The 17,548-nt window shown below is 36.9% G+C and overlaps 1 protein-coding gene across 1 annotated transcript; it reads left to right on the top strand.

The window, feature by feature from the left end:
* Window positions 1-2,107: 2,107 nt before the first annotated feature.
* On the top strand, window positions 2,108-2,836 carry LOC110738955. The gene is made up of 2 exons (XM_021919400.1): window positions 2,108-2,167; window positions 2,318-2,836. The coding sequence occupies exons 1-2, from the start codon at window positions 2,108-2,110 to the stop codon at window positions 2,834-2,836; spliced, it is 579 nt and encodes a 192-aa protein (XP_021775092.1).
* Window positions 2,837-17,548: the final 14,712 nt, after the last annotated feature.

A 17,548-nucleotide genomic window follows, 5' to 3' on the forward strand; every position in this document is an offset into this window, starting at 1 on the left:
CTTTTTTCGTTATTGCTCGGATTTAATATTATAATATATCACTGGAAAAATAATTTCAAGATCTATCCAACCATATAAGATTTGTATAAATATTATGAGGAAAAAAATAAAATCTGAATATATTCCATCTCGTACAAAACAAGGATTCTCAAAAGGAGTAGTTTTATTCAATTTCAAACTCTTTGAAACATAATTATCAGTCCTAACTCCATTAGGATTCAAAAGAACCTTATAGAGTATTCTAGAAGACTATAATAAATCTTAATAGCTTTAGGAATGATAATTAATAATAGGCCCTCCTCTAGATCATTGGGTCGTTTGTAAGAACCAAACCGGACCCAGTTTAGTATTTTGGCCATAACTTCCTCATTATTCTTCGAAATTGGGCTTATAATATATCGTTGTAAAGGTCTTTTTAAACCCTATCCAACTACACTATTATTGGACCCATATAATGAACCAAACTAAATTGGAATGCACGTTTTTCATAAATAGAGTAAGAAAAGAAATATTTTCAAAAACAGAAAGAAACGATATTTTAATAAAAACATCCTCATCACTAGACTTTTCACACTTTTGCTATGTTCGATAATCAAATGACATGAAAGGTATTCATCACTGGGTTTTGTGTTGGGGAGACACATTTGGGTGTCTACACTTCTATGTGTGAACAACCTGTTTGTATAAGGTTTTTCTACTTTCCACTGTTATCAAAATACATATTTATCTCTATTAAATGGTTACAAACAATTGTTTCTTATATTTTTTTCCGTTGCACATATAGGGAAATAGGTGAAACAAGTGAGCAAGGCAGAACAAGAAACCAAAAATTGAAGAAACCACGAGCTAAGAAAATTATTAAGCATGCATGTTTAAAATCAAAATTACATATCATTTTGACTGAATAATAACAAGAGCAGTTTGATCTAAAATTCAAACATATTCATATGATTGTAAAGTAGTAACGTCTCTAACAGTTTTCAAATTAACAACCAGAATGTAAAATTCAACCCATACTATTTTCCTAGCATTATCAGGATCATTACAATGAAATTTTGTAATCAAGCCATTAACATGATCATTCCATCAGTCTCTTCTTCTGGTATTATCCCCACCACCAGTGGCCAATTACTACATCACTCTCCACTTTCTTGTCTCCAACAATGTCATTTTCCACATTTTTCTTAGCTGTCCCATCACCTTCATCATTAACAGCAACCACACCATCTTTCCCAAGTTCAGCATCTGGGCCTTCCCTAACTGCACCACGGGTACAAACTCATCAACATGGCTTGCAACATTTTTTCGAGCTCTTTTCCCTTCACCAAAGCTCCTGACTTCTAGAATCTCATTTGATAGTTCATCTAATTCCTCTTTAACTTGGTAATCTTTTTCCTACATCTGAATGAATGGCCATTGCAGCAGATAATTTTCCCTGTAAATTAGCTTCCTTGAGCTCTAGAATTCAAAGTCTAGCTTCTATATTGCCTTTTTGCACTGCTGAAAGTTCATCCCCATTTCCTGCCATATTCAATACAAAACTAAAATAAGAGTAAAAACTGTAAAAAAAAAAAAAAGTTTAGATACTTGTGAGGCTACAACACAGCTAGCTTAGTGAAAGTAAGCTAAGCTAATGTACAACAGTACTTGGCCATGAAATTCTTATAAAAAATTTACAATTCACAATGCCCTTTTCACTTTGATACTGTATAGTCTTCTTGTTTTTTAAAAGGTAAACTATCTTGCTAAAAGGGGGAAAAAAAAGAAGAAGGCTAGGCAAAATTTAACAAACAGTGACATTGTAATGAATTTTTCTCAATATACCACTTTAATAAACAAACCTTACTGTGACACACAAAACAATTCAATGCTCATTGTCCATGAGACAAAAGGTTGCTACATAAATACTATATATAAACAGTGAGTACTAATTAATGGCAGCTTACCAAAAACACTTTATAGAAGCATAAAAAGGAAACTTGGCTTAGTGGAAAATTTTCTTACCTTTAATAAGCTTATCTACCAAGATATGAATCACCATTTGTGTGTAATGATATACTGCTTACTTAGTTAGTTATTTATAACTGAGTTTTTTTAAAGCTTGATTATGAAATTCTCATATCACAGAAATTCTCATATCACAGAAACTCAAAGAGAGGCTGTTGCAGCAAGCCTAGCTAACTCATATATTTAGCCTTGGCTAGAAAAGTTACACCTGATTGAAAACATCAGAGCTAGAGAAGATCTCCCATACGCATCATTTCTATTGAGTTTGGGCAATGGCCAGTTGCAGTGTACTGGAAATGCTTTTGTTCAGGTTCCTGCTCACATTGTGAGTTATTATCAAGAAGGCGATGATCCTATCAATTACCTTGCTGCTACTGCATTCCTAGAGTTAGAACATGCATCCTTCTCACCAGATATCTTCAGAGAGAGAGCCATACTCACACCGTTAAATGATGTAGTTGACTCCATCAACACATTTAGTATTAATAAATTTCCAAGGAACTCTGTTGTTTACAAGAGTTTTGACAGCATGCTAGATGATAACTGTGTAATTTACCCAACAGAGTTCCTAAACCAGCTTGCACCTGGTGCTATGACTCCACATGAACTTGTTCTAAAAATAAACAGCCCTGTAATATTGCTCGGGAACATTGATCCAGCAGATGGCCTGTGCAATGGGACACGTTTTATATGCAAGTCTTTCAGAAGGAATGTGATTGTTTGTTCTATAGCCACTAGTCATTGCCAAGGAGAACTTGTATTAGTTCATCGTGTTAATCTCCGGCCTCCATCATCAACAAAATATCCTATTCAGTTTGAACGGATATAGTTTCCTTTGAAGCTCAGTTTTGCAATGACCATTAACAAATCTCAAGGGCAGACATTAAGCCGAGTGATAGTTTACTTACCATAACCATGCTTATCTCATGGGCAGCTGTATGTTGCGTTGTCGAGGGCGAATAAGTCAGCTAAGGTCATTGTAATCACACCACAACCTGCTGATCACCACACATCACCAGTGCTGAAAAACGTAGTAGCGTATGATGTTTTGCAATTATCTGGCATAACATGATGCATCTGTTTGAAGGTATTACTTCCTATCTACTAAAGCTGCCAGCTCATTTTTCAATCAATTATTATTACTATCTTAACTAATATTATCTTAAACATGTTATAAATGCAGGTGCTTTCCCTTTTATATTTCATTGTACTTGGAAAACCCAGGTTAATTGTTCAAAATCCTTGTTACACTTTTTTGGTCAAGTAGAAATTATAATTTTGTTGACAATCCGATTATTTTCTACCATTTACTATGTTTATAATATGTATGTATAGTACCACTTATGCACCTTTTGCATGTACTTATTTTATGCACTGTTCAACTTACTTCTGATATTTTATATAGCTTGAAGCTGGTAACACAAAAATAGCAATATCCTACGTTTTCTAACCTTATTACAAAAAAAATCTAATTCTGATTTTACAAAGAAGCAAATCCTACTTTTGCTTTTTTGATTGCACCTTCACTTTTGCAGCTGCATTGCAGCAGAACCTCTTGCATTCTATTACCCACAAAACAAATGCCCTCAATCACTTTAACTACATATACCTTATTAACTGCTGGTCCATACCATGTTACATCGTATTTTAAAAGTTATACGAAGAGATTTCATATGAAAATAATTTAGCGTAGCAATTGTAAATGTACTATAAATTCATATTGCTTTAACAATTATTCTATCACTTGACATTTAGCTGACAAGATTTTACTAGACAACAGGTTCTAGCCATTTTCTTACTCTATACACTTCTTTATCTGCTGGACAATTGAATGCTTCAACACATAGTGAAATATATTGGATATTACAAGGAAACTCATGTTAAGTCAAAAAATACTCCCTTGTTATTAAAGATCCTAACATTTCACAAAGAACATTTACTCCACCACTTTTCTCTCTGTCACTTTGGTTCTCTGTTGCTGTGTGGTAGAAATAATTGCTTACGAATCCATTCCAACAAGGTACGTTCATAAATGCTTCTCCTATACAATTTAGCTCCAACATTTTCTTTTTTCTTAATTTCCTTTTACCTTAGCAATGGCATGTTGTCTTTTATGTTTAGTTAGCAAAATTTGACCAGATAAACTATCTCCTGCTTACTTGCTTGACCACTAAGATTCCATGTTAGCTAAATAACATATTTTAACTTATATGCTAAGTAAGTCTGATTATTTAAGCAATTTGATGTTCTTTTTGGTCTATTAAATACTGGATCTGTGGAATGTGCAATGCATGCTTTTAATGTTTGAATGTCGATTTTTAAGGCCTTTTATCATGAATTATATTGAAAACCAATCAAAATCCTTTAGCCTAACTTTTGTTAGTACCTTGACATCTTTAATATAAAATCTAGGCCTTGTGAAAGATGTTCATTTTTGTAGTCATAGGTGTAGATCTTTGTTTTGCTAAGGCTACAGTTTCCTTTTCACACAAAACTTGCTTGGTAGAATGCTAATAATTCTGACATTTACATGGACTGCTTAGTTAGTTCTATGTATTAGTCACTACTATTAAAGGTCTGGACTTATTTCAATTACATAGCACTAGCTTATAATGGTCAGAGTTCTCTTTATTTTCAAGTCCACATGAAAGGCTACTTTTTTATCCCACCATAACAACACAGTTTATGTAAATACAGTGAACAACTTAGTTTTGCATATGTAATGCTTACCAAAGGAAAAGGCAATAATTAGATCCACACAACACCAATACAATAATAAACACATAAGACAGAATACAAGCTGACTACATAGCAACAAATTAAATGAGTACTACTACTTTTATAACACATCTGATAACTAATAATACATAATAGCTAGCATTAATAAGCTCCTATTACTTATGAACCAACAACAGTAACCTTAAAAACCTGAAACAACTGTGGATCTGAATTAATAGTCCCCTTAGAAACAACCACCATAAGAAGCATCACTCTTATGTGAATATGAAGGGCTTGAATGGTGGTGGATGTCATCCAAGCAGTAAGAAAATTTAGCTTTGCTGGTTCCTTCTTTTGGAGTTTCTTTCTTTGGGCTTGTCTGCTTATTTTTTAGCTCAAAGCAAAGTGCCTCCACCACTGCCTCTAGGTTCTCCACCTTTTTCTCAAGAACAGTAAGCCTTTCCTCTACAGATCTTGGGTTTGGCTGCTTGCTGCTTTCCATCTTACCCTTGCCTTTGCTGGCCATTGCTGCTTACTATGTTATTTTGAAAATGCTAAGATACAATAGTGAATGAGAAAATGAAGAAAACAACTTGTGAATTTGTGAACACCTACCTTCCTTTTATATATGACTTAGTGGCTCCTTATTACCTGCAAGTTAAAAGCAAGCCCTAAAGTACTTATTTATTCATTGCTAGATTCTCTCATGTGCCTTAGCATTGAATACTAATGACAGGAAGTTATGACATACAACCCACATCATTTAAGTTGTTTGCACTTGTTTTTAATATTTAGTTAGTCTTGATTGCTGACTAACAATGCATAAAGTGTAACAAAAAAAACTAACTAATTATAATTAGAGTACATGTAGCACTTCTATTAAACATTGATGTCCCACAGATGAAGCCTGAATACACACCTTTGCATAAGCTTTCACCTGTAAGCAAAGTATACAAAGTTCGAGTTACTGTGAAAGAAAAGTCCCCAATCCAATCTCCTCCTAACAAGAAAAAGTTCCAAAAAATGGTTTTTGAAGAAGATGAGGTATTATCCAAACATGTACAGTTCTTTTATTCATATTTGTTGCTAAATGCTGCTTAACATGATTTTTTTCCCTTACACTACAGGGTAACAACATGAAAGCTACTCTATTCGGAGATGAATGTGATCACTTCAAAAAAGTCTTTGAGCACAAGAAAAAAATATGAAATTGCAAATGCTCCAGTCAGAATAGTGAACCCAAAATTCAGTTCATTCCAAGAGAATGTGAGCTAACCTTTGGACACATGACAAAGATCCAAGCTGTCAATCGAACTGAGGGACCTGTTTTGCCTGAATACATTCCTATTGTTGATGTTCCTAAAACCAGTAGTCTAGAAGACCGATTTGGTGAGCTACTTCTATTGTCTTGCTTACATATTCCTACCTCAAAACATATCATTTCTTAAGCATAATGAGCTCCATGGCTTGTTATTTGCTAGATTTGCTTGGTGTCGTGGTCCACATGGAAGATGCGCGCCAAGTAACATATAAGTCAGGCGGAGTTGCTGATGTGCGCGATATCGGCATAGTTGATGAAAGGTAACCACTCTGTTAACATACCAACATCACTCACATCAATATAACTACATTAGGGTAATGATTCACTGTTTCTTGCATTTGCAGCACCGACACTAGACCGATGATCATCTCTGCATGGGGTCAGCTTGCAACCTCAGACTGTGAAACTATCAAAGATTTGGCATCCAACCCCTTGGTTGTAAGCTTAACTTCTCTAAAGCCTACAACTCATAGAGGTTACACAAAATTCCAACCATCTATTACTTTAAATGTGCTGCCAAATCAAGTATACTAATGCATTCTTAACAGGATTTTCACTTTAGTCAAGCATGTCTACAACAATAGACCCAGCCTACTGGTGAAAAAGTTGAAGCTTTAAGAGCTTGGTAAATAAACAGCCTTAGTATTCATGATCATTATTCAAATAACATTGTAATTATATAAACTGATATTTAAGCTCCCTTAATTCAATGCACTTCTTCATGTCTTTTTTCATGTCAATAGGGCCCATGCACATCCAGATGTCATTGCTGAATACATGGCAAGGCAACTTGAATTCATGATTGTTGGTGCTGAACCAATTCCTACAACACTTGATCAAATCATCAGACAAAACTGTGAGCTCTTCTATCAACTATTCCCTATCCCTTTCCTACCAAAACTTAACTTGTTAACTCACACTACTTTTTTTAGGTTGACAACACTGTTTAAGAAGAACTTTACACACTGACAGTAACAATTCCAGATGCACAGTTGAGCAACATCATTGCTTATTGGTTGTGATTGTTGTGGTAAGCGATGTGGTGTTGCTGCAAATGTTCCATTTTTCTGCTCACATTGCCCAGACAAAAAAAATGCACTTACACTGAAAGGTACATTTTGTATTTTAGCATTCTTATATTGTGCAAAAAAAATACTCCCCTTAATTAAAATATACTAACATCAATACAATGCAGAGTCAACTTCACCTTTGATGCGGCGGATAATACCGGCACATTTCGTCTTACTGCTTTGGTTCTGTGTGTGAGAAAATCCTCAACTTGACTATATTAGAGATATTTGAGAGAAAAATTAAGGTACTTATTCAATCACAGTAATAACTTCTTTAGTAAAATCACCTACTTATTTATATCTTAGTCATAATACCATCTTCTGTTTCTCTCAAGATGATTGGGGTGACTTTAATCACCTTGCTGCAGCTCTGAAGAACACCAATGCACATCATACTGCATCAAGCACAGTCACTGAACAGGGAAGGGGTGCTGAGGTGGGCGGTCCAGTCAGTTTCCCGCCCCTGAATACCTAATCTGTTGATTTAAGGGCTCGCCTTAGAACACTTCGTTCCCGATAAGCTTTGTTTAACATTTTGAGTTATGTTCTTGTTTGAGACCTTATTGATTAGTATTAACATGTTGGTTTTCCTCTGACAATTTACCAAACATTTCTTCTTCTGATTAGCATTTTAGACTTACTTTTGTTGCTATAGCTGATATGAACAACTTAATGTGTATGCCTTGCATGTACTTTTACTTAGACTTACAAACAATTTCTCTTTTGTATGCTTAACAAACGCATGAACCTAGCAAATCCTTGTATTATATGCTCTTATGTTTTACAATCAATGCATGCATTCAGCTATGCATTTCAAGTACCATTTTTTAATATCCTAATTAACAGCATATGTTAAAGTTACTGTTGTAATTCTTTTTTGCTTGAGATTACCTATTCATGCAGATCATTGTTTGCATAACCACACCTATACATACACCCTAAGTCATGAATTAATTTAAATGCATTCTTACAAAGTTTATGCCTTTCAATGTCTTATATAAGCAATTTAAAAGCTTACCTTATACACTAACACACTTTACTTTAGGACCTAACTCATGCAAAAAACTTCACAAACACCCCTTAACACTTAAATTCCTGCACTTTCTATGCAACACTGTTCTTTCACAAACCATCACCCATTGTCACCCATGTTAGCATGATCACCCAAAGAGACATCACTATAGCCATTACCAAAACCATACCATCTAATCTAGCACACCTCTTAGTTGGAAAAAAGGGTTCAGAAACATGAAAACAGCAGACCAATTTGAATACCCTTGCTACTCTAACATTATCTTGACCTATTAACCCGCAAATTCTTACATTTGATCATTAACATCAGCAATCTCATACTTTGTTTCTTTGGTTCTATGCTCAAGTACATTGTGATTTTCTGACTCGAAAATGATTTAAGATATCTCATTCAACCATTATCAAACCAATGAAAGGCATTAAAATATATATTTAGAAGAATTGCATTCAATAGCCAATATCCACCATCAGAGGTAGTGAGGAGTCTGAAAACACAACATTCCAATCAGGCACCTCTACTGGTACCTATTAATCTGTGACTCTATTACTTTAAACCACATCATTCTAGCAACCACCCACAACCATTCTCATGTATTTGCTTAGAAATGATAGCTTTAATATACAGAAACTCATTATATAAGCAAGTAGGCTACAAGTAAATATAAATGAACTCGCAATTATCACCCAAATACTTATATTCCATCAATGATAAATATTAAACCAAAATACTTATGATCTAGCACAATCATAAGCATACATAATTAGAAATTCCATACTTTCAGTACATAATTTTAATCCAAAATACATAAGATTGTCTTTAAACAACTAACAAACCTCTTAAGTCATATCTACTTAACCAAACAATAAAAAAAAGCTTAGAATACTTATTCAGAATCAAAACCATAAGCTCCATCATCGCTATGAGACATCTCAGGAGAATGATAATGGTATGGATAACCAATATCCTCCTTTGAGTTATCATACCAGGAATCCTCCTTCTCCTGAACCTCCTCTTCTTCATCTTCTTGCTCTTCTCAGACTCCATTTCCTGATTCACTTGCGGCTGTGCTGCTCCTACTGTGCTGCACCAGCATCCTCAACCCCAACAACAGGTTTCTCTTGTCTGCTTCAGCCTGGAAAGTCAGCGTTGAATCAATTACATGCTTCACTATGCCCTCATCATCACTGATATCCATGTCAGCCTCCCCTCCTTCAACCCCAGCACCAAAAACCACTTTCGCATCACTACATTCTCCCGTGCTTTTCGATGACTCACCTTGAAAACCTACAAATCTCCTCATTCTCACTAGCTCTTCATCACTGTCACTATCAACTTCAATTGGATTATGAAAGTTGCTTCCGGGTTCAGGTTTCTTACCCTTGCTCTTCCCCTTCACAACCTCAGCACACTTTGCTAATTGCGCATCAACATCTTTCATTTGCTCCATCAACCCCTCAAGCTTCTTCGTCGCCTATGTTCGAACTTCATTTGCTGCCAGAAACTGACCCCTGAGATTGTCTTTGCACTTTTCCAAGAATTTTTGGTACCACTTTGTGAATATAGTATCGTTACCATTTCCATCCATGTTGATCTTAAGGTTTTCAGATCAGAATGTGTACACAGAATATGAAAAACAAAGAGAAAAGCTCTTCAACTTTCCAAGAAAATGCAGAGAACTTTTGGGGGGAGGTGTAATGAACATAAAATCTTGCCTTTTATTGCAATCAAACCATCCATTTTTCTTTCATGTCTTTTCATATGGCTATCATAACATGCACAGAAGGAGAAGAATTGTATTGTTTCGTACAACGCACGTAGTACGAGGAAACACTTCAGTTTTTTTTGTTACACATGAAACCTAACTACCGATACTAAAGTCACATAATAATTTTTCCGAAAAATTATCATTAGTCCATTTAATTTTAAGACTAAAAGCAACATCATGTTAATAACAAAACAAAGTGTATTTTATTAATTTTTAAAATCGTACCATCATATTTGAATCGATTTATTATTTTGAATTAAAATAAAAAATATGTAAAGCACCTAAGATTTTTAAATTCTATACATGGATTTACATCTTTCTTTTACCAAAAAAATAATAAAATTAGTATCACGTATAACTCAAGAAGATAGCACCAAAGCAGTATTAAACATTATAAATAAAGCAAATGATACATTAAGCTTATTTCAATTGTTATTTTTCATAACATATTAGGCTAATAATAGCACTCTTATTCACACTATTAAAGCTTATTCTTGCAAAAGCACAAATACATTAAAAATCAGCACTCAATTGTAATGTAACATCAAACACTATAGGATTTCCATGCTCATAACTAACAATCGCCCCTTCATCAATTTGTATATCATAATAGTCAATAATCACGGCAACAATTTCATTTTTTATAAAACATTGAATAAGCTTCTCATCACGTCTCTTAATTTTCAAATGAGCATCAAACCGAGTATCATAAAGTTGCACAACAACATCCGTTGATTTTGGAAACGAACCAAACTGTGCTTTAGCGAAGTCTGCATCAATTCAAACATTAATTAACACCATAGCAAAAAAAAACTAATCCATAATAAACAATCACTATATAAAATGGGTTTAAAAAAAAGACCATACAATAATTCTTTCTGAATGATATGCTTTAGAATACACAAAATTAAAGTACAACCCTTCCCAATATACTACCATATCATTCAACCAAGCATGTGTTTTGGCTATTGTTTCCCGAGACTCTTGCACAAAAGGCTTGTGTCCACGCCTACCACCTCTACTCCCCATCCCACATCAGTTATTCACTTGTTCATGCACAAAACCACAATTGCTTTACGAATAGATATACACAAATGAACACCAACAACACAAAGTTCAAAGTCAAGTCAAAATCACAATTAATATCATTAAAAATTGCACATTACTCACCCATAACTCCTTCACTAATTAATATTATCCAATACATATACAAACTCTAACATCTACCATAAATAAAAATATAGCTAAGTCAACAATAATTATCCAAACTAATTCATTACTTAGCATTCTTATTTCCAATCAACAACACAGTAAAATACTTTTTTATTTATTTTTTATTTATTTATTTTGACAAAGGATAAAGGAAAGAAAGCTAAAACATATGACTATTATTAAAGCAAATAGAATGGGTGGCAGCCTCCCCTGCAATTTGGTGCGCCCTGTGAACTCGCTCCCTGTCTGCTTTGTAAATACTACAGTGTTGAAAGGTAGACCCTAAAAGTTGAATCTGTTGCACTAGCCATAAGTATCGGATATCTCCTCGACCATCGCCACGTAGCAGAGTAACAAGATTAAAAGAATCTGTAAAAAGAATAAGCGATTGAGTGCCAGCATGTGAAGCCCATTGCAAGGCATATAAACAGGCTAAAGCCTCCGCGTGAAGAGAAGAGGAACACAACCCAAAATTACTTCCACCAACAATCCTTTCATCCAGAGGATCTGCGTTATCAAGACACTAGCCCATTCCCGCTTGCTTTGTGTCTTTGAACCAAGAGTCGTCAACCTAAATCTTAACTAAGAACGAGCCAGGGAGATGATGCCCTAGATGGGCCACGTGAAAACCAGGCAGGGGCAAACACGGGAGAGTAGTAGAAGAGGGAGAAAGCTCAAAACTTGTGGCAGCATCCATATAGATAGTATGAGAGTGTAAGATATCCAATAGTTGCAGACCAATTGGTGTTGTCACCGAAGTATCGGGATTGAAGACCCTGTTATTTCTAAATAACCAAAGACCCCATAGAGTACCAACGAAGGTGCTATTAATGGGGCTAAAAATCCCATCTTGACTAATGAAAAGTCGGATATAGTCTTGGATCCAATCTGAGAGAGAAAGGTGTCCATGTAATTCTAAGCGGATGCCCAAAGCTCCACCCCTCCAAGCTGTTCTTGCAATAGTGCAATCCCTAAACAGATGGTTGAAATCTTCTAATTGTGTACTGCATTGATCACAGGAAACCTCCTGTATGGGAATTCCCCTGCGATGAAGCTCACTTTTGATTGCTAAACCGTTATGGAATAACTTCCATAAGAAAAGTTTCCACTTTGGTTGTAACTGCAGGGACCAAAGTATTTTCCAAAATGGATTTACTAATTGAGAAGTAATCGGCTAAATGAGCAAATCATAACATGTCTTGACCGTGTAATTCCCTGAAGTAGTCCGCCCCCAAAATTGAAAGTCATCCTTTTTTAAAGCAGGGTTTTCCATAGCGAGAATTGTGGAGGCATCCTCGGCCTGAAAACACTGTTTAACTTTGTCGATGTCCCAAGTGAGAGTCTGAGGATGAATGAAGAAATTAACTGTCCAATCCATCGCAGCGGCAAGGGGGATCCCTGAATGGAAACCTGGCGTGGTGTCGTTGACCCAATTTGAGCTCCCTGCAAGAATGGATTTTCCGTTTTCAACCTTCCAAATGCATCCCGTTGACAAAAGTGCATCCGCGTGAAGAAGTCCATGGAGGCCATAGGAATCACGACCCGAGTAGCGTCTACCCTGAATTGGGATATGAGACAAGAAGCGGGCACGAGCTGTGTAGACTTTGGAAATGAGAAGCTGAGGGTGGTTAACAATTCTCCACACTTGCTTCATAAGAAGAGCTTTATTTAAAGTTGAGATACACCGAATTCCTAACCCACCCATCCCTCGAGGAAGATGCATTTTCCTTTTTCCCACCCAATGCATTCCTTGATTCCGAGAGTGTGACCAAAAAAATTTCAATAATAAGCCATCAATTTTTCTAGAAATTGAGATTGGGATTTCAAAGCATGAAAGGAGATGAGAAGCCATGGCCACCAGGATCGAGTTAATGAAAATTAACTTTTTTTATTGAGATAGCCTGACAACATTGAGCGCCTAATGCGACCAACAATTTTGTCAACGATAAATTAGAAGCTGTCTTTCTTCTTTCCCATGAAATCAATGGGGAACCCAGATGGTGATCAATACCTTGAACATGTTTCATACGAAACATCGCCTTAAATTCATCCTTAGCAGCTATTATATTGTTAGGACTGAATTTAATCAGAGACTTGTGGAGATTCAGTTGTTGACCAGAAATCTTCGTAAAGCGCTGAATAATATCGATAATATTTGAGCATGAAGGAGAAGAGGCTCTGAAGAAAATCATGGCATCGTCGGCGAAGAAAAGATGGGAAATAATAGGACTTGCCTTGGAGATTTTTATTCCTTGAAACATATGCAAGTCCTGACCCAATTGTAGCATTCTGGAAAAAATATCCATGCAGAAGAGGAAGAGGTAAGGGGATAACGGGTCCCCTTGACGTAGACCACAGTTAGGCCTAAAAACCTCAGAAGTGTTACCATTGATGAGGGCTTTATAGGATACAGTAGAAATGCACTGGTGAATCATTTGAAGCCATCGGGCTGGAAAACCATAGGCTTTAAGGACTCGTAAAAGGAAACTCCAGTGAACTCTGTCATATGCCTTACTCATATCGATCTTGAGCGCAGCCAACCAGTTTGTACCAGTCTTAGAAGAATTGATCTTTTCTATTAATTCGTGGGACAATAGAATATTATCTGAAATAACCCTTGTACAAAGGCATGTTGAGAATCAGAGATGAGAAATGGAAAATACGGACGGATTCTGGCTACCAAGCATTTGAAAGCACATTTGTATATTGTATTACAAAGCTAATGGGTCGAAGGTGGGTAACCTCTGTGGGTGAGGCAATCTTCGGGATCATGACCAGGAGTGATTGATTCCATTCATTTAGGAGGAACCCCGTCAGAAAAAAACTGTGGACAGCTGCAACTACTGAATCCCCCACCGTTTGCCAATGAACTTTGAAAAATTCTGCCGTAACTCCATGTGGACCTGCGGACTTACAATTTCCCAAGTCAAACATAGCGTCTTGTATCTCAGTCGCATTAAAAGGCCTTTCTAGATTACTAATCTGAGAAGAATTAAGTGAAGGAAGATGTAGTTCTTGAATGATAGTATCAATCTCAGGATCGTAAAGAGGAGTTGAATCACATTTGAAAGTCTCCTTTAGCGATTAAACAACAACCTTTTGAACCTCCTGTTGACCATGTTGCAAAATCCTTTGGTCACCAATCAGGGAAGAAATAGTATTCTTCTTCTGACGACATTTAACTTTTGAGAATAGGAGTTTAGAAGAGCAGTCTCCTTTAAGAATCCAGTTCTTTTTGCATCGCTATCTCCAAAATTGAAGTTGTAACAATATATTTTCCTTAGAATTAACTATATTTGACAAATAGGTAGACGCTTCTGAGATAGAATGTACTGTATCCCCTTCAACCGAAAGGTTGTAATTGAAATGTTTCCAGTCTACCCCCCCAGAACTTCTTGTTATTAAGACACCAATTCCTAATTAAAGGACGAACAGAGCTCAGTTTCTTGGAGAGAGAAAACATAGGGGAGCTTGTAATATTGAGCTGCCTTGTTTGGAACACAAAGTCATGGATCTGTTGATAATTAAGGCACCAATTATCCAATTGGTAAGGTCTGTTTAAATGTTGTTGAAAAACAGAATCGTCAAAAATGAGTGCAGCATGATCCGAAACAAGAATAGGTTGGTTGAGCAACCTACTTTCAGGGTAGTTTGTAAACCAATTAGAGGTCATATAGGAGCGATCCAGTCATTGTAGAATGAGTTGGTCACCCTCCCGATTATTAGACCAAGTATACGGCGGGCCTTTGAAAGGCGTTGAGAAGAGGCTTAATTTAAGACGAAAATCAATAAAGGACTCCCACCCTCTAATGACAGAAGAACCACCTAGCCTATCTGAGTGATGTTCGATTTGATTAATATCTCCAATAATCAAAGTATTAGGTGCTATAGCTAATAAGTCTAAAATTAACCCCCAAACTTGGGGTCGATCTTCTAGAACAGGAGCTCCATAAACAAACATCACACACTTATCTATTTCATTAAGAGATTTTACATTACAAAGTATAACATTAGAAGAGCAAAAAACACAAGAAATATCTTCCGAGCCATACGCAAAAACAACTAGCCCACCACTAGTTCCTAAAGCATCTAAACCCTTCACAAAACTAGGAGAAGAACAACTAAGCAGACTAGTTACAACATTTCACTAAGAAACAAAAAGTTAGGCTTATACTTATGTAGTAACCAAAAAACATAAGGGAGTTTGGGGGAGTTATCGTCATTTAGACCCCGACAATTCCATGATGTAACAATCATGGACACCTTGGGAGCTGTGAAGGGCCAGCTGCCAAACCAAAGAGCACAGAAGTAGCAGGTGACACAGAAGCCGAAATTGTAGTAGCATTCAAGCATGTGCCATTACCAAAAGAAGAAGCAAGAACATCAAGTATTTGAAACTTAAGGGTGGAAGAAACCCAACAATCTGTCACCTTCCTTTTGCGTGTAGCATTAATCATACCTGCCTTATTAAATTCAACATTCACAAAAGCCGAGGAAGAGGATTCGTGAAAGCCCAAGTCAGCAGCGGCCGAAACATCAGAGTAACACTTCTCCTATGGGATTGAGTGTGTAGGCGAAGAGGAGAAAAATAGGAACCCACCCTTGCTATATAAGTTCAGATTTCTAATCTTCCTTCTTTTTTGATACCAAGTCGAACCTGGGTAACCAAAATAGGGGAGCTGATCATACGACCTACATCGAGTGAATGGGCCTTGGCGACTTCGCTTCATATGCAAACCCATATCAGTAGAGTGAGCAGGGAGAATTGACTGTGGCGTGGCCTGAATGGGCAGTCTTGTAGGGAGATGTGAGCAGAAGAGAAGGGCGGAGAATCTGCATCTTCATTAATAGAAAGCGTCGCAAACAGAGCTGGCACCTCAGTATCAATAGGAACATAAAATTCAGAAGCCACAGAAATATCCGAGCTGAAATTCGAAGGCACCTCAGAGCTTGATATCGAACTTTCACTCAAGAAGCTGTCCTCCAAAGGTGCTGAGATTCGAAACCCCCCAGCAGCTTGAGAAGCAGAGAGATGAGAGGTGAAGGGCGCATACAGATCACCTGGGGGAATAGCCGACCTTCGTTGCTCCACATTAGCCGCAGCAGCCCGTGTTTCCTCAATCCAAGCAGTTCAGTTTTCTTCGTAGAAAGCAGATTGTGATACGAATCAGGAGTAGTAGGATCCGTCTCGCAAGTAGTGAAAGAGTCTGAACTCTGTCTCGAAGCAGTGTCCCCTGACAAGGGAAAAATAGCAGCAGCAGCAAGGGTTTGTGTCATATACCAATTTTGATAGACACCATTTATAGGAATAAAATCAGGGTCGATATTATCATCATTATCGTCATAATGCTCTGCCTCATGAACATAGCCATTAGGAAGATTATTAGGATTATCTCCTGGCCTCGAAGAATCCGAATCTGAGTCCGGATTATTAGGCTCATTATCCGAATCAGAATCCGGATTATCACCACCACTGCTTTCATTATCCGGAGGTTCCTGATCATCCGTGTTGTCATCATGATTTTCATCATTATTTTCTTCAGAATTTTCTGCATTATCATCCGAAATATGTGCCTCATTATCATCATCACTAACCAACCCGTCATTACCACCATCCCCATTGTCATCATCATCATTACCCGAGCTATCTTCATGATACTCAAAGTCTTGAGCTAAAACAATAAGATTGACCCTAGTATTCCTTGTTAAGAAATTTTCTTGTGAACCTTCCACCATATTAGAATAAAAAGGCCGACGAAGTGGATCATAATGCACCGCCAACCCTTGAGCCTCAAAGGCTTCCATTCGAGAGTGAATGCGCCTAGCAGATACATAATCCGAGGACCTACAAAAATCCTCAAAGTGACCCACGCACCCACACTTCTTACAAAATCTAAAAACACCTTCATACCTAAAATAAATCCAAAGAGCAGCGAATTCCCCGGAACAAAACACCCCGGAATTAATGGTTTTGAAAGATCAACCATAACCTGCCCCCGAAATTCTGGTTCCTCGAGGAGGCCGTCGCCGTCATAATCGAGTGTTTCAACCAACCCTACGAGGTCTAGAGTTTTCACCGCCCACTCAGGGTCAAGGAGGCCTAAAGGAAGGTCGTAAACACGAATCCACAAACGATTCATGTCAAAATTAACAGAAGCAGGGACAGTGAACCTATTACACCTACGAACATTGCAAATTCTACCATCCAGGACGAAAGTGTGTTGCTCAAGTAAAGCCTCCACGTCCGCTACATGAGAACATGCAAAAATAAAGTATGGAATCTTGATTGTTTTGTAATTAATAAGGAAGGTGAAAAGCGAAAGAGAACAACTGAAGTAGTATAATGGAGTAAAAGAGGAAGTAGAAATTGAAATTGGTAAAAAAAGGAGCAAATCCTAGGTACGAAAATCGGACACTGTTGT

The sequence above is a fragment of the Chenopodium quinoa genome, unplaced genomic scaffold, assembly GCF_001683475.1.
Source record: "Chenopodium quinoa cultivar QQ74 unplaced genomic scaffold, ASM168347v1, whole genome shotgun sequence".
NCBI classification, from domain to species: domain Eukaryota; kingdom Viridiplantae; phylum Streptophyta; class Magnoliopsida; order Caryophyllales; family Amaranthaceae; genus Chenopodium; species Chenopodium quinoa.